The sequence below is a fragment of the Glycine soja genome, chromosome 5 (genome assembly GCF_004193775.1).
Source record: "Glycine soja cultivar W05 chromosome 5, ASM419377v2, whole genome shotgun sequence".
Taxonomy (NCBI): domain Eukaryota; kingdom Viridiplantae; phylum Streptophyta; class Magnoliopsida; order Fabales; family Fabaceae; genus Glycine; species Glycine soja.
The window spans coordinates 38,252,919-38,275,213 of record NC_041006.1 but is presented as its reverse complement, the minus strand read 5'-3'; the positions used below and the strand labels follow the sequence as shown (position 1 = coordinate 38,275,213).

General features: G+C 29.4%; 2 protein-coding genes across 6 annotated transcripts; both read right to left on the bottom strand.

The window, feature by feature from the left end:
* Window positions 1–4,103: 4,103 nt before the first annotated feature.
* Window positions 4,104–8,278, bottom strand: LOC114413077. Of its 3 annotated transcripts, none has more exons than XM_028377260.1 (15): window positions 8,106–8,278; window positions 7,929–8,016; window positions 7,690–7,801; window positions 7,464–7,565; window positions 6,772–6,876; window positions 6,226–6,309; window positions 6,031–6,146; window positions 5,834–5,935; window positions 5,623–5,745; window positions 5,495–5,548; window positions 5,334–5,400; window positions 5,043–5,096; window positions 4,888–4,962; window positions 4,731–4,769; window positions 4,104–4,372 (listed from the first exon to the last, which is right to left on the bottom strand). In XM_028377260.1, exons 2-15 carry the CDS (start codon window positions 7,946–7,948, stop codon window positions 4,256–4,258), a joined length of 1,170 nt encoding a protein of 389 aa, XP_028233061.1. In that variant the 5' UTR covers window positions 7,949–8,016; window positions 8,106–8,278; the 3' UTR covers window positions 4,104–4,255. The 3 variants fall into 3 exon arrangements, with proteins under 3 accessions (XP_028233061.1, XP_028233059.1, XP_028233062.1); XM_028377258.1 differs by having other exon boundaries at window positions 8,131–8,277; XM_028377261.1 differs by lacking the exon at window positions 8,106–8,278 and having other exon boundaries at window positions 7,894–8,016.
* A 2,085-nt stretch (window positions 8,279–10,363) lies between these two features.
* On the bottom strand, window positions 10,364–16,525 carry LOC114413076. Of its 3 annotated transcripts, none has more exons than XM_028377255.1 (16): window positions 16,266–16,525; window positions 14,887–15,611; window positions 14,652–14,798; window positions 14,424–14,532; window positions 14,172–14,312; window positions 13,164–13,268; window positions 12,648–12,731; window positions 12,445–12,560; window positions 12,192–12,293; window positions 11,803–11,916; window positions 11,655–11,711; window positions 11,513–11,579; window positions 11,345–11,398; window positions 11,166–11,240; window positions 11,037–11,072; window positions 10,364–10,780 (listed from the first exon to the last, which is right to left on the bottom strand). In XM_028377255.1, the coding sequence occupies exons 3-16, from the start codon at window positions 14,669–14,671 to the stop codon at window positions 10,667–10,669; spliced, it is 1,194 nt and encodes a 397-aa protein (XP_028233056.1). In that variant the 5' UTR covers window positions 14,672–14,798; window positions 14,887–15,611; window positions 16,266–16,525; the 3' UTR covers window positions 10,364–10,666. The 3 variants fall into 3 exon arrangements, with proteins under 3 accessions (XP_028233056.1, XP_028233057.1, XP_028233058.1); XM_028377256.1 differs by having other exon boundaries at window positions 15,457–15,611; XM_028377257.1 differs by lacking the exon at window positions 14,887–15,611.
* Between the last annotated feature and the right edge of the window lie 5,770 nt (window positions 16,526–22,295).

The window sequence follows — 22,295 nt, the reverse complement described above, 5'->3', positions numbered from 1 at the left end:
AAAAATATTTTAAATAGCAAAAAATCCATGAATTATATTGTGCGAAAGTTGATGCAGAATGGTGGCATTGTTTAAATAAATAGTATTGATTAAAAAATTAGAAAAATATAGAGAAGATTAGATTTGACGTAAATCTAAGTCGTTTATTTAGTACTTTTCTTTGTGTTCAAAGATGGAGTATCATTGAAGAAAAGAAAATTTTTATTTAAGGAATTTGGCTGACTTGTAATCGAACATATAGTATTTGAACTTATTGATAACTAGACTTTGAATCCGTGTAACTTTTTAAAATTATATATATATATATATATATATCATTGTATATTTATTTATATAAATAAAAATAATAATTTTTAAATATTTAGTATTAGTTAAATATAATTATATTATTAATGAGAAAATTAATTAATTATATTTTTAATTGAGTTGATTATATCTTAAAAATTAAGTATGCTAAGATTTATTGTAATTTTTTGTTCACTAAAGTAATAATGATGATTCAATATCTTTTGAAAAATAAATATATATGATCATTAATTATTTTTAAAACTATTTCACTTATTTTGAATATATTAATTTTATATAATATTTTTTAATTTTTGAAGTTTGAATTAATTAATTTCACTACGACGTAATGTAAATTGAATAATTTCGATTTAATAATAATAATAATAATAATTGTTATTATTATTATTATATATTTTTCCTTAGTTTTAGTTTTATTTTCATTACTTACTATTTTTCAAAATTTATTTATAAAAATAGTTATATGTTTCAATCTTTAAATATTATTATGTACATGTTTATTAACTTAATAAAAATATAATCAATTATTTGTATTTATTATTAATCTTTAATATTTTATTAATTATTACAATTGTTTCTTTGTAATAATAATTATATAGTTACTTCAAATAATGATATTTAATTGATATTATTATCCTTTAAGGTTTAAATGTATAAGGATATTAAGTTATAACTTAAAATAATGTTGTATTATTATTGTTGTTGTTATTATTGCGTAATATTTATTATTAATTTAATTATTTAAATTATTTATTGTAAGTTTTAGCATATATATTTCAAAACTAAAAATATTATTATTAAATTGATTGTGTCAATGATAATTATTAAATTATTTACATTGATAACATGTATTTTAAAGAAAATAAATTAGTCAATTGATAGTTAAAAATTATCAATCATATTATTCGACAATTGATTTGAGTAGGAAAAATAGAAATTTGTAATGGAATTATTCAAAATGTGATTGATAAGAAAAATAAAAATTGTTAATAATAATAAAATCTCTTCATGTCTTGTTGAACAAATATAATGTAAAAGTAAGATTTTTAATCCAGTAGTTATAGAAGAAAAAACATGAAACATATATAAAAAAACTTGAACAATAATAATAATTAAAACTTATAATAACATAACATTAAAATGAAGAAAAAAAATAGAAGCGATTCTTGTAAAGAAAAAAGAAAAAATAATGAAAGACAAAAGAACTTTCTAATAAAAGTATGATATTGATTCAAATGTTTATTTAATTTCACAAAAATTATTTAAAGAAACAATTAGACCTAAAATTAAAATATAAATATAAAAAACACTAAAAATAAAAATGTAAAGATTTTTTTTATCAATGATAAATATAGATCCACAATATGCCTAACTAATATAAAAGAATTAAATTTTGATGATTGACGATAATTGATAATACGTTCAAAATATCTTTTCATACATAAAAATGAAGAATAGAAGAAATGATATTATATAAAAACATATAATAACATAGCAATAAAATGAAGCAAAGAAAAAATAACAGGAGTGGTACTTGCAAAGAAAAAAATAATGATAAAAGACAAAGTGTAAGATGATATACTTGATTAAATATGATCTTCAATTCTCAATTTTCATTTCTTACAAACTGTATTGGATAAATGATTCATATAAAAACTTTTTAATAAAAATATAATATTAATTTAAATGTTTATTCAATCTCAGAAAAATTATTCAAAAAAATAATTAGACCTAAAATCAAAATATAAATAACACTGAAAATAAAAATTTAAACATGTTATTTTTTATTAATTATGAATATAGATTCATATTATATGTTGTCGATTTAAAAGAGTTAAATTCTCAATTTTGATGATGATAAAAAACATATTCAAGTATCTTTTTTCATACATAAAAATAAAAATAAAGAATGAAAGAAATGATATTATAATAATAAAAAAAGAAGAAGAAAAAGATAGAAAGCACACCAAAAAGAAATTCGATGGATATTTATAATCATTTGAAGTATAGTTTCTATAGAAAATGAAGCCATCAATTTGATAATCAACGGTGGAAACGGTAATACAATTTTAGTTATAATCAATGATTATAAATATTATTAATTTTAAAAATAATTTTATTATTAAAAGCTTTAAATAATAATAAATTTTTATAAGGAACCAAGTAAAAAAAAAGTAAGAAACAAATAATATATTATATTATTTTAATATATAATAATAATAATGTATATTATTTTATTATATATATAATAATAATAATGTCTTAGAAAATTTTAATATATATTATTTTACAGTATATAATACTATAAATATTTTTAGTTATTTTGTGAAATATATACTTTAATGTACCTTATTTTAAAAAAATTAAACATTGTCAAATATTATTTAATTTATTATTAATGTGAAAATTATTATTTAAAATAGTATTAAAATTATATAATTAGGGTTAATACATTTAAATGACTATAGATGAACTTAATTGGAAATTATATTTCACAAATATGTTAACATAGAGTTCAGGTTTATTTATTTATTTTACATAAAATTCAATCTTAAAACTCATTCATGTATATATAATAATTTTCTATTAATCTTGTTTGATATGATTCAATACTATTTTAATATATGTAATCGTTAAATCTTATTAGTATTCATTTTGTAATTTTAATGTGGCATTAAAATAATCTAAAATATATTTAAATTTTTTATCATTGAACAAAGAGTTATTTTAAAAAACATAATTTAAAATTAAAAATTATTATTAACTTTATCATACCTTAAATTTTGTAACATATATTTTTACATATAACTATTTTTATATAAAAGTGAAACCAATAATATTTATTATTTAATTAATACATTTATAGTTTTTTAAAAATATTAGTTTATAAAATAAAATTTACAATAAAAATAATGTAAAATTTTTTATATTTATATTAACTATTAGTCTTCTATCATTAATTCACATTTAGTTGATTAGTTCTATTTTAAATAATTAACATTGAATATAATTATTAATAATTCTATTTTTAAATTTATCCATTTATATTTTTTATTTTCATATTATATTATTTTATTTTATAATTTTAAATTCATGAATTTAATTTATTATTTTTTTAGAAATATATTTTAAAGTAACTAATTATAAAAATAAATAAATTTTTACATAGTAATATTAAATTAGTGTAAAATTTTACATTTATTTTATTTAATAATTTTTCTTTCATATTAATTTAATATGTAAAATTAAATATTAAAAATAATTAAATTATTATTAATGTGAGAAATTATTAATTTTATTAAAATATTTCAACTGCTATTGATCGGCGTTTTTTTATTTTAAATTAATATAGTAATACAAAACCGAGAATTCTCTCCTTCCTCTCACTCATAATTGTTCATGTGGGAGCGTAATAAGTTTAATTCTTGTATATTACAGAATGTTCTCCTTCTTTTAAATTATTAATTTTATCGATGTGATAGCGTGATATGAACAAGTTAAATTTTTATATATTATAAATAATGATAAATAAATAAATGGATCAGTTTTCACTGCCCACGGCAACCATGGGGAGTTGGGAAATGAATCTAGAAACTTCCCCGGACCTAAACATCATGTGTTGATGGCTTAAATGTAGCCACATGAAAAGAATAGAAAAGTTCATATAACCTACGCACAAGATTTTGTAATGGATATTTCCAAAAGAAATAAAAAATATTTTTTAATAGATAAGTTAGCAATTTACGATTAGTTAATTGTGTAAAAAAAATCTTTTGTTTTTTCAAATAAATCCTTCGTTTATCTTAATTGTTTTTTTCTTCTTCTGTTTATTGAATAATTTATCCAAACTTTATCTTACAAGATTAATAAAGCAATCATATGTCAAAATAATCATCTCGAAAACATAAACAACGCTGGCGATGTATGTGTAAGAATTTGGTGCTGTCCCCTAATTATGAACGAGCAAATTAGAAAAATCAATTCCCTTGGATTTGTAATATCCCTTTTCGGCGTTAGTCAACCTACCCTGGAACATCCTCCACTCCATGCCACACCTCTCCTTCACCTGCCACCAATACCACATTTAAGAATCAAAGCGCATTAAGAAAAACAAAACATTATTACACTGCTTCTTGATCAATTTAGGTAACAGTTCTAATGTGAGAAAAAGAAGCAAAAAGTTATGTGGTCAAAGAAAGAGGATCCTAAACAGCTACTAATTATATGAAAAGAAATATTAGTAACACATTCTTTATGACTCAAATTTATTAAAAATAAAGTATAATTTTTTTAGGTTGCCCCATATTTCGCTTAATGAATTTCTTGATTTTGTAGATTTTAATAAATTTTAACCAATCAATAATTAAAATTGCATTAAAAAGATGTTCTAACGCTCTTCATTATATGAAAGATGCATAATTTACCGCTCGCCATGCCGGTTTTCCAGTTGTTTGTGCTTCTCCCTACCAAGCACAGAGGATAACAAAAACAAATAAGTATTATATATACAGTTGCATTTGAGTGAAATAATTAGAATTAAATTAAACATAATAGGAACAATGATCATAGAAAAATAATTACCTGATTCCCTAGTGAGGGAATACCTTGGTGCACAATCCACTGAGCATCAACAACTCCAATCTTCTCATGGGCAGGCTATAACATAGGAAGTATCAGTTTAATATTCCATATAGCATATCAGTTCCATAGGAAGTAATACCAGGTAATAGGCTTACCTCAACACATTTTCTAAAGGCAAAATCAAGACCCCATCCATGGACAAATTCATTCTGCAATGAGCAGTGTGTTACAATCTTAACTTACTGGAAATCATCAACAATTAAGTATGAGCAATTGGTTACTAGATATAACCAAATCAAAATCTCAAAACACGTTAAAATAACAATCTAAAATTATTTCAATGTCACGCTGATATTTTTATGGGGTATGAAGTTCTAATGCAAGAATTGTTCTCAATAACTAATAGAGATATTAGAAAAAAATCAAATAAAGAGTAACCATTGAACCTGAATCATATGCCACACACAGCGCCATGCATTTCGTGAAAACACTGGAGCCATTATCTCAACAAACCTGCATGTTACAGAATGGTGGAATCAGCTCATTAAAGATGGGAAAATATTGTACCCCTGCCAAAAAAAAAAAAAATTCTTTAACAGTTACTTACGCTGCACAAGGAGGCAGAAGAGGGTACTTACACTTTCCTGGTTCCACTGCTTCTCTAGTAGAAATCAAAGAAATACACAGTCAACACACTTACATTAAAACACAGCACAAGAAAAGTGGTTCTCTTACTTGTGAACTTCACTATGCTCTCTTCTCCTTGTCATATTCCAACACACCGCTTTGGTACTTTTACTAGGTTCCAAGGCAGGTTGTGATATCTCCAAGCCATGCTTTCTCACCAGTTTTAGGTATCTGCAATTGGAATTAGTGGGGAAGTGAAACTTCCTTAACAAAGCAAAAATTAAAGAAAATACACATACATCATATATCTAAGACTCACTCTTCAGCATTGAAATTCTCAACCCCCAGGTCTTCATCCCACATGAAAATATAGTCATATGGTACCACAATGTCTGGATGTAGAAACCTCTTGGCATACCACCTAAGAGGCGAAAGAAATAACAAACCATTTTAAGTTTGGTAAACAATATTAACTGAAAATATGCCACAATGAAAATTTAAGCATAGAATTTTTACCATTTGGTTTGTTTGTGAACACTGACATGAATGGCCTGTTTTGACCACTCAAATTCATCCCATTCCGTTGTTCGGCCATCATAATGAAACAGAAGGATTGTGAAATCCTTTGAAAACTGTTCAAGTGGCATATCTAGTTTAAACACGCGTCCACAAACCTATGCAGAGAAAGAGAGGAAGAGAAAGGGAGAGAACCTTTTTCACAGCTGCATCGATATTCTTTTTCTGCTCGTACCCAACAGTGAAAGTCACAAGGTACTTTGGCTTAAAGGTTAAATCCTGCGAGTGGAAGTTTTATCAAACTCTCTGTATATGGAGAACCTCACACAACAAAAATATCAGAGGCACCCCTAGTCCAAGTTAATAAAGAACAAAATAAAGTGAAAACAGAAAATAATGCTAGAAAGAAAAATATCACATGTGCCAAGCTATGTTTTTTGTCACTTTCAATAAAAAGTTTAATGCCTATACCCTGGCATTGTCATTCGATCATAAATCATAATTTGAATTACTTAAAAATAATTAATTTAAAAGTCAATAAACTTACCATACATGATGAGTTGTGATTAGATGATTGTGTAAAACTTTTTACATTGTCGATGCATTATCCTTTTTCTCTCTAAATAACCTTAGCATAATGTTTAACAGCACATTAATCTGTGTTTAGCTGCATTTTTCTTATAACATTTGAAGGGTGTGGCTACATTGAGCACATAAATATACTGTTGTAGTAGACTTCACCTCACTGGGAAGACCCCATAATCTGCGCAAAAATAAGTCTGATTCTGCATTTACTATCCCAGGAGGTAATCTTTCTGCACCTCTTGGATTTGTTGGAACCCAAATCTGCAGACAATCATAAAAACAAGTAGCAAATGTCTTATCATCATATATACAGACCTTAACATGTCATATTTTCAAGTGTTACAAAATGTGAAATCATGGTTAAATCCTTTGACAATTATATTTTATAATTGATTAACAAATAAGAAAAGGATGGAGAGGAAAAGAAGAGGCTTTATGGATCTCACGCTGCTATATTTAATTTTCCTTTTCACTCTAGTCAGATAACCGCATAAAATTCTAATAATATCTTGTTTTCTTCCATATATATTCTGAAAATCATTTGATTTGATCCATTATTAACCAACGCTGTTTCTGTTCACAAGGCATTTCTGCTTTCAATAACAGTGTTTGATGATCATACTTAAGCTCTACATGGGAGTAAACATCTCTAATCTCTAATTCCTTCCAAACTAAAGTCAATAACTTTTGAAACACGATGCTCAATTATAAGGTGCTAAACCTTTCTTGACTTTATGGATTTCACTCCAACTATATAATTGAATAAAATATGCTTTTTCCCCTAACTTTCTTGAATCACTGTACACCCTTCAATTTTCAAGTCCTTCTCATGGATGAAAGATGCATACCTTTGTTGCATCACTTGGAAACTGATCTTGGGATGTGATGCTGCTATCTATATATTTTTCCTGTATACAAGAGAGATGAAGCAGGCCGTATGGTAGATTCAGCTGCAAATTATTAAGCACCATTAGAGTTCCGTTATAAAGTTAAATAACATCAACTATATGAATAAATATGAAATATCCTCTCAAGCATAAGGTACACCAGGAATAAGATGTTCAATCTCTGCACCTTTGTTATTGACAGTGGTGGAAGTGATAATCCTATAATTAAGCCAAAAAATCCTCCAACAAAAAGTAACACAATATGCCTCATACTTTCATTCGGTTTCCTAATAGTAAGACTGCAGGCAACAAAATGCAAAATTATGTTAGTTTAAGGGATTTATGGACTTTAATTATAGCATATACAAAATTTCTTGAGAACAAGCATAACCATTAACACGAAGTATCTATCTCCAAATATTAGACCTGCGAGTAGCTTTCACCATTGTATCCAAGCTTTTCTGATTGTTTCCTCCATATAAGAAACTGAGATGCTAATTAAATGAATAGAGCCCTGTTTAAAGTGAAAAGAAGACAGCCAAATGGTTTAATAAATGGAACCAGATTACCATTCAGAAGAACAAAAGGAAAACACACACATACATGTTATGAGAGAAAGAGATCATACTTTCGAAAATATCACCCCAAATATTTATCTAGTGGGATTAACAAATGAAATTAGTTATACTTCCACTATGAAGGCGTTCGTTCCACTTCCACAATCCAAGTGGAAAAGTAACATATCATCATGAGATAGTTTTTTCCAACATATATAGTGACAATTGGGAAAGTATGAACACCTAGAAAGCACGCCTTATAAGTGTGACCCAAGAAATAACACAAGGAACCAAATAAAAAAAGCAGCCATTGTTGAAACAGATGAACCATAACTAAGTAACGCATGTGCTTTCCCCCCAAATAGCCTCCGCAAGTAACTTATGCGGTTTCTTTGACAAAATGAGATGCAAAACCACTTGATATCCCCAGCTTAGAGCTCAGCAATTAAAAAACTATTTGCACTTTCTTTCTAATACAAGAAATATACTGAAACCTTGGTGGATCCTCTCCCTTTGTTGAGCTAGCAACTCACAATTTTTCAACACGATCTTTATTATTATTAAGTGAACTTTACGATAGTCTTCCTAAATGACTACTAAATTTGTGAGTTCTATATGAATTTCATCCAATATGAAAAATGTATTAAAAAAGTTGTATTACAGTCATATAAATAAGATATAGATAGATTGTATCACATTTTATTGGATATGACATCAGGAACTACCTTAAAAAAAAAGTACCATCAGTAACTCAACGAACAAATTCAACTTTACAAAAGGTAACATAGTATTCGTACAACTTTGGATGGCGATTGCTACTGTTTATCTACTAATCATCTAATTTATTCATGTATAAATTCAACCAATCCATTTAATCATAAGAATAAAACTTAACGAATTGAATAAATTATGTCAACACTACCAGATTGTTAATAAAACTTAACTAATCATCCATCATATTTTTTTAAAATATATTCATATACATACATATATTAATGACGTCAACCCTTATATATGGATTTTGAGTACAATTGTGGATGGAGAGGACTTTCTTATCTTTTTTCACAATGGGATTCTCTGACATATACTATTGTATACAGTATTTTTTGATAATCCACTAAAATATGAGACAGCAGAAACACGAAAGCCACACTTGAGGGTCTCTGCTGTTTCTTATTTTCATGTCTAGCTTATGAGGAGAATAGTTTTTTTTTTTTTTTTAAATAATCGACGTGAATAGTTTTTCTTATAGAAGTTCTGTTGTGACGATATCTACGTTATTTCCAAGTTCTTGGTTTGAGAAATCTTTCAAGGAAAGCAGGGTGTGGTTACACTGCAAAGGCAGCTAAAATGTGTGCCAACACGTGATTGAGAAATCCGCCTCCTTAATATTGGCAAACTTGGAGGATCATTGAAGCAAAGAAAAGTACCATTCAAGGAACCTCGTTGACCTGTCACCTACCATAATGTAACAAGTTACTTGAATTGAGTAATAACTATTAACTAATAATGATTCAAAAAGGCACACACCAGGAAATCACACCACACCCAAAAGAATAATCCATCGCCACGACAATCACAAGAAAAGGTAGAATACCATTTTCTGTTCTAATTCCACACGAAATAGTGGAAAAGCACTTGGCGACTCATTTGAGTATAAAACATAGAGAGAAAAAAATGAAAAGAAGAAAAATGGAATAGAAATATCAATTTTTAATTATTTATTTGAGAAAAAAAACGAAAAAGAAGATTTTTGTTCACTCTCGTATCTGAGAAATCTTCTAAGTTGTCATCAGAGTACAAAAAAAAAAGATTTTTTTTTAATTTTAGTTTAAATGCATTGGCAATGGAATTTTTGCACTTTTATTTAATTATAAATTATTATATATGATAAGCTTTTTAACTTTTACATTTACCTTAAAAATCATATTTATCATAATTTTTTTTATTAATTGACAATATAAAAACTATTATGATTTGTTATACATAATAATTTTAATTTTTTACATTTATCTTTTTTTTATTTTGGCTTTTAATAAATGATTTTTATGGCAAAATAATAATTTTATGTTTAGAAAAGAATTAATTGTTATACAATTTATTTATTTTCACTAATCTAAATAAGAAAAAGAAAAATTTTCACTTTTTCATTTATTTCTATCCATTTAAACAACACATCTTTTCTATTATTTTTTTTTTATCTTTTCATTTTATTTTTTCCATTCTGTTTTACTTCTAATTTGATAATATATTTTTTCAACTTGATTTGTTAGAGGTTTAACGAAGATGTGAAGCCGTTCCAACTTCCTTGTCACATTCAAATTGTTTATACCTGGCATTGCATTCATATTCCTGCAAGGTCCTAAAAGAATATTATAATCAATACACTACTTACACAGTAAGTTTTATTTACCTATATATTATCTAATTCTCTATCAGCACTGGAATCCCACATTGAACTGTTGTTTTGTCCTTAGCTAGGACTCTCAAAAGTGAAAGTAACTAGTGTCACAAACTTAAGTAACAAAATAAAATAAAATAATACATCATGCAAAATCGAACTATGGTGATGGCTGTGTACAAGTCAAACTTCCGTCGTTGTCCCCACTAAGGAGTAGTCGAGTTAAACATATCAACTCCCACGGCCTTGTAATATGCGTCTTCTGCATTTGCCAACCGACTCTGGAACATTGTCCACTCCCTTTTACATCTCTCCCTCACCTGCCACCAACACCATGCATGGTTCATCAACATGCATGCATATTTAGTAGTAAAAGTATTTGCATAAAATAACAGCTCCATCCATTGTAATACAGCTTCTTGACAAATTAAATCAAGAGTTATAATGTTAAACAACTATGCAAGAAAAATGTTACATATAGGCCTATTCATGGTTCGGTACAGCATAGAAAACTTGTATATATGAATTTTTGAGAGACGAATAAAACTGTATGAAACATGCATAACATTAACATACCCCTTGCCATGGCGCTTTCCCAGATTGTGATTCTCCCTACCAAAGCAAAGAAAAACATACATATCTTACATCGGCAATATGAGTAAAACTATTTAAATCTAACAGTAATAATCATGGAAAACAAATTACCTGATTCCCTAGTGAGGGAACACTTTGATGAATAATCCACTGAGAATCAACAACTCCAATTTTCTCATGGGCAGGCTACATGATAGTGAGAGATATTAGTTTAATGTTCTATAGCATAGCAATTGCAATTAAAAAAAATTGAAATTAGATGAATTTAAGTAATGAGACAACAAACTCACCTCAACACATTTTCTAAGAGCAAAATCAAGGCCCCAGCCATGGACCAAATCATTCTGAAATGCCCAGAATGTTACAATCATAATTAATTGTTAGACTCTAACGAGTGCATAAACAGATATTAAACAACCAATGGATATTTAAAAAAGAATAAAGAGTAAACATTTAACCTGAATCATATGCCACACACAATGCCATGCATCTCGTGAAAACACTGGAGCCATAATCTCAACAAATCTGCATACATAACATAATTGGATACAGTTTGGTATGGGTAGATAAGACAAAAATAATGCTTCAACTGATGCTTACGCTGCACAAGGAGGCAGATGGGGGTCACTGCACCATCCTGGTTTCTCCTCTGTTTCTCTAATAGAAATAAAAAATAAATAAACAGTTAGTACACATTCTTTTACAAAACAAGTACCAGAAGAAAACTAACACAAGATTCTTGTCTTACTTGTGAACTTCACGATCACCTCTTCTCTTTGTCATTTGCCATGTCAATCCTTTATTAGGTTCCAAACCAGGCTGTGAAATCTCCAACCCATGCTTCTTCACCAGTTTTAAGTATCTGTGATTGAAATTAGAGCATATCAAACTTCATGAGTAAAATAAAAAAAATAAATCCTTAGGTATATAAATATACATTTTTTTATTTATTTTGATCCACTATCAATTATAGAAGTTTCTAACACTATCATCTAATCACATCTTGTATTACCACAATGGAAAGTTAGATGATGACAAACTAACTTAAAAGTTAAAATCTTTTAATGAGGATGATAGTGTAATACTTTACATGGATATCAAAATTAAACTGTGTATTGTATCACAATAAATACTCACTCTTCTGCATTAAAATGTTCAACACCCAGGTCTTCATCCCATATAAAAATATAGTCATATGGTGCCACAATGTCAGGATGCAGAAACCGCTTGGCATACCACCTAGGAGGGAAAATAATTAAATGCTTAATATCATAACATAGATGAATAAGCAGAACACTTTTGATTTTAGTTAGGCAAACAATAATAATGGTAAAAGTTGCAAGGAAAATTTGTCATCCAATATTTATGATCGAGCGCAATGGATTCTTACCATTTGGTCTGTTTGCGGACACTCACATGAATTGCCCGCTTTGACCACTCAAACTCACCCCATTCAGTTGTTTTGCCATCATAATGAAATAGAACTATTGTAAAGTTCTCTGAGAACTGTTACAAGTAATGGAGCTAGTTTAAAGACCCATACAGTCATACACAAGCTTATGCATCAGAAAGAAAAAGAAACTAACAGATGACCTTTTTCACGTTTGCATCAATATTATATCTCTGACTATAACCAACAGTGAAAGTCACAAGGTACTTTGGCTTTGATGTTAAATCCTGCAAGCAGCAACTTAATCAAATACTCTGTATATAGATGATATACCGCAATAAAAACATCAGAGGCCTCTCCAGTCCAAAAATTTACTGACTGGCCTCATAACAAACAGAAAAAAAAAATCAAGCTCGAAGAAAAAATGCACGTGGCAAGCAACATAAATTTTCTATGTCACTATTCTTTCCCAAATTATATCAATCTTAGATTTGGGGTGTTATATTTAGTTTACTTCATCGAAACAAACAAAGAATCTGGTGAAAGCATGTAAGTCTTCTTTAACAAGTTTATTAACAACAGTAGCAGGACCATAATTTGTATTTAGATGTATTTTTCTATGCATGCAAAAAGAACATGTTTTCTATGTTTCAACCCCCATATACTACCAAAAATAGAATAAAAAAAAAGAAAAAAGAAAATTCTTTTAGGATACACACCTCACTGGGCTGACCCCACAATCTACGCAAATATAAGTCCGTCTCAGCTTCAATAATCTCAGGAGGTAATCTTTCTGCACCTCTTGGATTTGATGGAACCCATATCTGCAATGCAGAGAATCAAGAGAATATGCAGCAATCATTATTCAGCCTTTAACAAACCATTTTCCCAATATTAAATAATACAAAATAATACTCAAAAGCTGTTAACAAAAGAAGCACGAGTCTTTCTGATTCTCATTGTTGCCGTGTGCTTGATCTTATTTTATTTTTCCAATTTTGCAACATCACCCTAGCAGTAATTTCTTACTCTCTTTCTTACATTTGAATCAATATTTTAGCAATTAATAAAAGCACCCTGTATCTGTTCATAAGGAATTTTTGTTTCTACATTTCAACTTCTCTAGATTGTTGATGGTGAAATAGTTTGTGTGTGTAAAAGCAAGAGAGAGAGAGAGACAGGGAGCTTTACAATTTATGAATTTAATAAAATTACTCAATGCTTGATGATAAATTTGGGCTCAGCAGTCTGTTGCATGACTGAAACTGAAAGGAAGATCTAGGTAAAAGAAAGCCGGCCAATTTTACTCTAGTTTGTTACTACAGCAGTATTTCCTTTGGAATAAATAAATAAATAAAAGGTAAGCAGAAGACTAATAACAGAAATGAATAACTCCAGCACCTCATTTCCTCAAAAACTCAAGTTTCCATCTACTTAATCTTAAGAGCCTACCCACTACAACCCATTAAAGCATGGTTCTTAAAATTGTAAACTAACATCAATTGATAAAATTTACTTCGTTCATCTGGCCCACTTACTCATCCCACTTTCTTTACCATCCTTCATTCAACAAATAATGCACATGAATCTTTGATGAGATTATGAAACCTCTTCCAACTACATTATTCAATTAAATCTTTTTCCTTCTCAATGAAAGAAGTTGTACAGAAATTAACTTGAATCCAGCAACTTTAATATCATGCACAAGGCTGACATGAGATGTGTACCTTCAATGTATCATTTATTAATTGATGCTTTGATGAGATGCTGTTATTATTCTTCACAAAAGACGGTGCATTGCCACCTGCATATTTCTCTTGAATGTAAGAAATATCAATGGCGGGAAGCAAGCTGGATGGGAGATTCAACTGCAAATTGTTAAAGCGCCATTAGAGTTCCATTATTAAGTCCAACAACATTTTATCATCAATTGCCAAGGGACAAGGTATGCCTAACAAGAAGATGCTAAAAGTCTGCACCTTTGTAGTCAATGCTGGAAATGATACTCCTATAAAGAAGCCAAAAACTATTCCAACAAAAGTTGTCATAATAAGCCTCATACTATCACTTGGTTTTCTATTGGTAGAACTGCAGCCAACAAGATGCAAATGTCAATCGATCAGACTTTCTGATGTTAAATAGAAGATAAAAAATTTCTTAATAAAACAAACAGCATAAACAATATTAGCCATCTATGAAGATTAGACCTTCGAGAACCGATTCCCATTATATCCAAACTTTTCTAATTGTATGCTCATAAAACTATACACTAGGGCCGTTCTTCTTCACTAGTCAGCCAGTGCCATGTACCCTCCTTATAAGAAGCAAAGATAATTGTTATAAGAAAGCAGTCCCTGTACAAAGTACAAAGAACAACTAAACATGTTAATAATGGAACAAGAAAATGATTCAAAAAAAAAGAAAGAGAGGAGGAAAATACACCATTGTACGAGATAAAAAATATTTTGTAATAAATGTGTTTAGAGTCAGATTTGAATAAAATCTGAATTATGATAAGATGATAGGCTATTCATTGCTTCCTGATTTGTTTCCTCATTACAGCAGATTTCTATTCCTCTTTGTCTATATATCAGTAGCTGTATTATTCAAACATCAGAGAAATAAAAATGTTGTTGGGCCAGAGCCTATTCTAGATCTATTGTTGGGCCACTTGCATTTGCCACACTCCAGGCCGGTAGCCCTGAACATGAGGAGAAGTGTTGAAAAACTGCCTTAATTGCAGTCATCTCTGGTCTGCCTTAGTTGCGGCCTCTTTGGGGCTGCCTTAAATGCGAACTTATTTCACCCCTGTTGGCTATGCTTCCCTACAACCGGGGTGTGTTCTCTTCCAACCACAGGCTGTTTTCAAGCCATATTTAGTATTCAAGGTTTTTGAATTTTGAAGCTCCAGAATTCTTGAAGTTTGAAGCACTTCCAAATGTTGTTTCTAATTAATTTGGAGAGTTTATGCCTTGAAGTGTATAATTGTTTGTCAAGAAATTTCTGCAGCACCTCTTTCCATCAGTTTCCCCTCCTCCTTGGCCATGCAACATTCTGACCAGCTCTTCAGACTGCCAAGTGTCAACCACCCCCAGTCATCATGTTTTGTTGTTTCTCTAGCAGTGATTAAGTGTTTGCTATGATGTCTTTCCTGCCTCTCTTCAGCACTATTCATGATAGAGAAAACATTAAAATTTTAGGATTGTCTTTCAGTGTGCTTATTTGTAACAGACGAAGATCTTAGTGAGCATCAACTTGAAGGGAAGCGTTAGAAATCAAAACTATTACTATTTTAGTCTTACTACATTAGTACTACTTGACCTACATTAATTGTGCAGGGATTTATTAAGTTTAGAACCATAAGTAAGGAGTTGTGTTTCCATAATGAGAAAATAGATTCAAACAACTTCATAATTTGTTATAAATCATGTGGATACATTTTGTCACAATCTAAACACGTCAGTCGCATCAATTTTTCCTTTTCCCATATAACCCCAGAATTTCAACAGTTAGTCAACTTGAATCTCCTATTATAGAGGCATTTTCATTCACACACCCCAAATTGTTGGAAAAATAAAATAAACAATAAGCCAGAAAAACACACACGTGCTTTTCTCCTAATAATCACAGCAAGCAACGTATAAGCAACCAGGGAGGGGATATCCCCAAAATGCTCCACAATTAAGAAAACATGTGACATTTTCATGAATTACGGAGAACACCAAACGAAAATTAAATTAATGCAAATGGCAGAGTAATATATAAAAATGAATTCTAAAAACCGTAAAAGACAACAGAAGAGGGGGGAAAGAGAAGCGCACCTGGAAGCAAGATCTGGCGAAGAGAGTGGATTGTGAGAAGAAAAAGTGAAAAACAACACTCGGGGAAGTTGCTGGTGGTAGTGATCTGAGTTCTTCGAGGAGAGGAACAAAGGAGAGAAAGAAGAGATTTAGCAGCGGACACAAAATTGTCCTATGGAATCTCTCTTAGGTTTGGGTTATACGGATTTGTTTTGCTTTTGGTACTTTTGGTTTGGTGTGTTGGTTTTGGTGCAACTTCCTTCTGGGAAAAAATAGTGATAAAAAATATATAAAACGGACACGAAAATTTGAATTTGTGAATACTACTCTTGCAGTAATTGTGGGACCCTTTTCAACTGCAGTGCAGGGTATGCAGTCGTCATCTAACGGACCAAAAATTTTCAACTTATATTTTGTTTTGATATTTAATGTATAACGTATAATTTAATTTTAATGGCCAGAATTTGAAGCAGTCACAAAAACGTGATTGCAGAGAATTCCCATCTATAATGGTCAGTGCGGGAACTGAAGCCGAATAATGTTAGGTCACTCTTTCCAACTGATTTTCTTCGATGACCGGTTTTACGGCTACTTGAAAATTCATATTTACACGGTTTTATCAGTAACTAGGTGTAAGGTGTGGGTTAAAAATCTTAATAAGAAAAATTAAATAAAAATAGGTTAGGACTGTCCAGCACCAAGACATGCCCAAGGTGTTGGACAGTTTTTATATATATGTAGATTAGCAGTAAAAATAATAAGTTAGAAATGCAAAAAATGCATCTAATTTTTTATTTAAAAATATCTTAAAAGTTAATTTAATTAATGAAATAATCGTAGAAAATAATAATAATGACCGTCAGATAATAATAATAATTTACAAAGTCAAACATCTCATTATACTTAATGTAAATCAAGGAAATGTGAGTATTGATTAAAATAATTGAGGAAACTAATCTTTTCTTTGACTGGATAACTAATTAAAAATATTAATTTGATTTGAGGCAAAAATTTAAATAAAATAAGAAAGATAACTACATAACTACAAAAAGAAAGAAATTAAATATAAAAGTTATTTCATTTTCATAAACAATGACCAGATGAAGAAGACTATAATTTAACTATTCATTAAACGAAAAGTATAGTAATATAATTATTTAAATAATACAGTGATTAAATTATAATATTATTATAATAATAGCAATAATAGTAATAATATAATAAAACTTATAGTCCTTTGACAGAATAGAAACTAATTTAAAGAAACATTAAAACTGGTCTGTCCAAAATGGGTTATGGGCCTAATGCGGATCAGTCCAAAGTCAATCAAATAGAAATTGTGACCTATAATAATAGGTAGGCCTTATCCTCCGGCACCCGATAAAACTTATCCTACACTCCCTTCTCACTTAAAATTTAGGTTTGACGTCTAAAATACCCCTCATTGTTTATTTTGGATCGCTTGTTGCGTAATTATTTTTTAATAAATTACAAAATAGACTTTTCTAGAAGTTTAATATTTTGGTTATAGAATAAGTGTTATGAAAAATTACACCTATCTGTATGGTATTTTAGAACACTTATATTGAGATCCCAAAAATATGATACTTTGGTTATGGAATAGGTGTTATGGATGAATAATAACTATCATAAGGTATTTTGGAATATATATTTTTAATTACTTTTGAATGTATTACGAAATAAATATTCCAAAAGTATGGTATTTTGGTTACCAAATATCTACAAGAACGATACCGTTCATAACATGGAAGCATAAGATACACTTAAAATTTAAATTTGCGGCATGAAAATATTTATTTTTACTCATACTTTAATAAAATCCTTTGATTTTTAACTATATTGATTGAAACACATGGTGACAAAATTCATCAATCAATTTTAAGATTTATCAAACCATAAGAGAGAAATTGAGCATGAAATTTTTTAAATTTCTTTGCATGTGCGAAAACACGTCTAAAATAGTAACTATTATTTTATGGTGTTTTTTTAACTATGATTATGTAAAAATGATTAACAAATGTTAATTTTAAATTGAAAAAAAAATCAAATTAATCTAAATTTAAACTATAAAGTGCTAATTTTTTTTTAAAAGATAAGACATCAAATTAAGATAAAAGACTAAATATATAATTTAGCCCAAATTATATAAAAATGCTATAAAAACTTAAAAAAAATGTGTAAGAGGTTACATGTTTTATACCATTTATTGCTCCAAATCAAGACAAAATAGTCAAATTGTTCCCTAAATTTTTAACCCACTATTATTCCATTCCCTAAATTTAGAAAGTTAAAAAGAAGTCCCCAAAAATTGATGAACTCACTCAAATTGGTCCCTACCTCCAGTTTGTTATTTAACACCGTCCAACGACATTGCGCCATGGCTCATGGATCCTCCTCACCCCCAAATGCGAAAGGCTTGAAACTATGAGGGAGGATGGAGACAAAAGAATTAAAAGTTGGAGATTTTTTTTTTTTGGTAGAGAGTCTGATTAATCTAGAGTGATAAATAAAATTTGATTAATAAATATTTTAATTAAAAATCAAACTCAAATACTATCGAATGAGTTAAGAACTCATTGGAGTAATCAACATCAATATAAGGAGCTTTTTTATTTTAATTTCGTTAAATCTAGGGACTAAAATGAGAGCTGGTTGTGTCATTTACTCGATATAATAGGTTTAAGATAAAACTGGCAAAAAAATTAATCCTGCGTGTATATCCCTTAATGGAAAGATCTGAAGGTGGAAGCATTCTTTAATTTACCCGATATAATAAGTTTAGCAGAAATTTCTCACACACATGTTGCTGTGTGCCACAGTGCGATTACGTATCGATTAAACGTAAGACGTCTATATCCTACATTCCTACTCATGATAATGTGTTTGGGTTAGTTTCACTATCCTCACAAATCTTTTATGAATAGCCTACTCATTATGTGTGTAGATTAGTTTCATGATTGATGTATATTGAAAAAGAATATGGTGTCCAAGGGTCAACATAACAGATATATCTGGAAAATGTTAATAATATTAATATGACTAATAAGAAAAATAAATATTTACGGGTTTTTTTAGGGATGTTAATAACAAAATTAAAAATAAGGTGTTTAGTAAAAATGAAAGTTTGTCATATAAAAAATGATAAATTGTTATTTATATTTGATACTTATTTTTTGAAATAATACATGCATTTTCTGCTAACATTTACACAAAATCCGTAAAGTTTCTACTTAGGTGGAAAAGAATCCCACATAAGAATGAGTACAGATTTATATGGTAATAACTAATAATTAATATTATTTTCATGTATTTGAAACGAGAGACGTGTTAGGACTTAGAAGTACAAGTGGTCAATCCCTCCCAATTTTCTCAATTGCTTCATGTTTAGTGGTTATAAAAATACAAGGACAACTTGTGCAACCTATCTATTTTACAATATCCATTTAAACGTTTTATTTAGTGAGAAACACACATATGTACACTTTATTAAAACAACCTTTTTGTTCTCAATAAATTAATAAGATAAAGCTTGGGTAGCATTCACCTACTTATGGTTACCTCGTCTATATGGTGCAAATTCAACTGATTATCTGATTTGCTCGGGCGAATTATTTTAACTTAATCAATTTTGAGTTTGAAATATATATAATCACATTAAATAATAGTAGAAAAAATATGTTATTGAAACTTTGATATTGATCCTATAAGATTCAAGTAGGAATATTACCTTCGATGAATATGCATATATAACTTGTGTTAAATATTTAAAAGAGAGTTTGTCATTCTATAATGATGAAGAGGAACATTTCCTCGGGTAAAAATATTATTTATTAATTTTCTAATAAAATAAATATAATTTTATTAATAATAATGTCATAAGAAGATTTAACTCAATTAATATATATAAACTCTCACAACACAAGATGTGTTGCATTTTGAGTTAGAAAGAGAAGAAGGGTGTAACTAACAAGCAGCAACAAAACCGGCTGCACTATTTGCATGAGCTCTCTAAGTGTGTGTTTCTTCACAATGCAACAAATCTCACTAATTTTGCTATTCTAAATTTGTGAGATCCAATCCCAATGTTTCTTGAACTAACCAAAAGGAAAATAAAACCAGTAGTCCTCATAAAGTAAAATAACCTGCAACTTATTTAATTAAGCAAGTAGCTTTTAAGCATGTATCTCCACAAATATTATTTTTCCCTCCACGAAGCTTTGTGTCTCCCTTCGGCTTTGTGTCTGATTGAGATCCCTACCGCCAGTTTTAAAAATAGATCCGATGAAGATATTGTGTCACTAGATCAATGACCGAACTACTAAATTACTAATTGATCCACAAAATTTGTCAATCTTAGAAAAATGAAAAATTTATACATCTCTTACTATAAAATCCAAAAAAATTATTATTCATAACTGATTCACAATATCAACTACCTAAAACAGTTAAACATAATACTTGCTTAAACACATCATACTGAATAAGTAATATCGAAACCAAATCAATAATCACATTACAACAACAAAATCAAATGTGCAACCAAACAGAAAGCATAAAATGAAGAAAACATGGCACACAACAAATTAATAAGAAAACATCATAATTCATAAGCTTTAAGGTGGAGGAAATGTTGTTGACGACAAAGATTGAGGACCTTTAAAGTTTTCAAAGGAATGAGACAATTAAATGCTAATATGCCCTTTTCTTTCTTTATTTTTTTTAGTCATTAATGGTAAAATGATGCCTTTGTGAGTAATTTTTTTCTTAAAATAAAACACTACATGACCCCAACCTAGTCAACGATTTAACCCTATCGAGTCACTAGTTCAACCTTACTTGCTTAGCAGATCACATTGAGTTACACCTAATTGATTATATAACCGTTCTTTTATCTAACCTCTTATTCTATGTAACCTGACTCGGTCAAATCATCGATTCATGATCAAATCGATTAGTCTGGATTTTAAAATTATGACCACAAGAGGGTTGATAAACAACTTTTGCTAAGTAGATCACATTGAGTTGCACCTAATTGATTACATAACTTTTGCTCGCCCTCCTAGTCCCTAGTCACCAACTTGCTGTTTGATAGGTTCCACTAACCAATGTTCGTGCACTAGTTAGGAAATTAAAAAGAAAAAGTAAATTATTAATCAACTAATAATATTAGATGATAATTAAACTTTTTTTTAAAAGCATATGACAATTAAGCTTAAAAAATGTAGGTAAAATAAATTATATGATAAAGATAGAATACATAGGTGGATATCAAGATATTTTGTTTTATAAATGTTTTTTTTAATATTATGTATATATTTAATAAAACAACTGAAGATTGATGACCTAGACAAAAAAACTTCCTTTGTCGCTCTTCCTATAAATAGTTTATCATTGTTATATCTTTTGATCACCAAGCTGAGACATGACTTCGGTACTACACTGACTGTTGCTTGGAGTGGTGGTTCTCACCACTCCAGTGCTAGCCAATTTCAAGCTATCATTTTTTGAGTTTGCCCCCCAAAGTCATGATCTTGAGAAACCACTCGCCACCACTAAATTCATGCCTTCGCACCCCCCAAAGTCACCACTGAATTCATGTCATCATCAAGAGCACCCCCAAAATCCACCACTGAATTCATGCCTTCATCAAGAGCACCCCCAAAATCCACCACTGAATTCATGCCTTCATCCAGAGCACCCCCAAAATCCACCACTGAATTCATGCCTTCATCAAGAGCACCCATCACCACGGAATTCATGCCTTCATCCAGAGCACCCCAAAATCAACCACTGAATTGCCTTCATCCAGAGCACCCCCAAAATCCACCACTGAATTCATGCCATCATCCAAAGTACCCCCAAAATCAACCACTGAATTCATGTCTTCATTCAAAGCACCTCCAAAATCCACTACCGAATTCATTTCATCATCAAGAGCACCCCATAGTCCGTAATGATTCACATATAAACCTACCCACATATGAGCACTTACTAATACCACCACAGCCATTTCATAATATATAAGCCTCA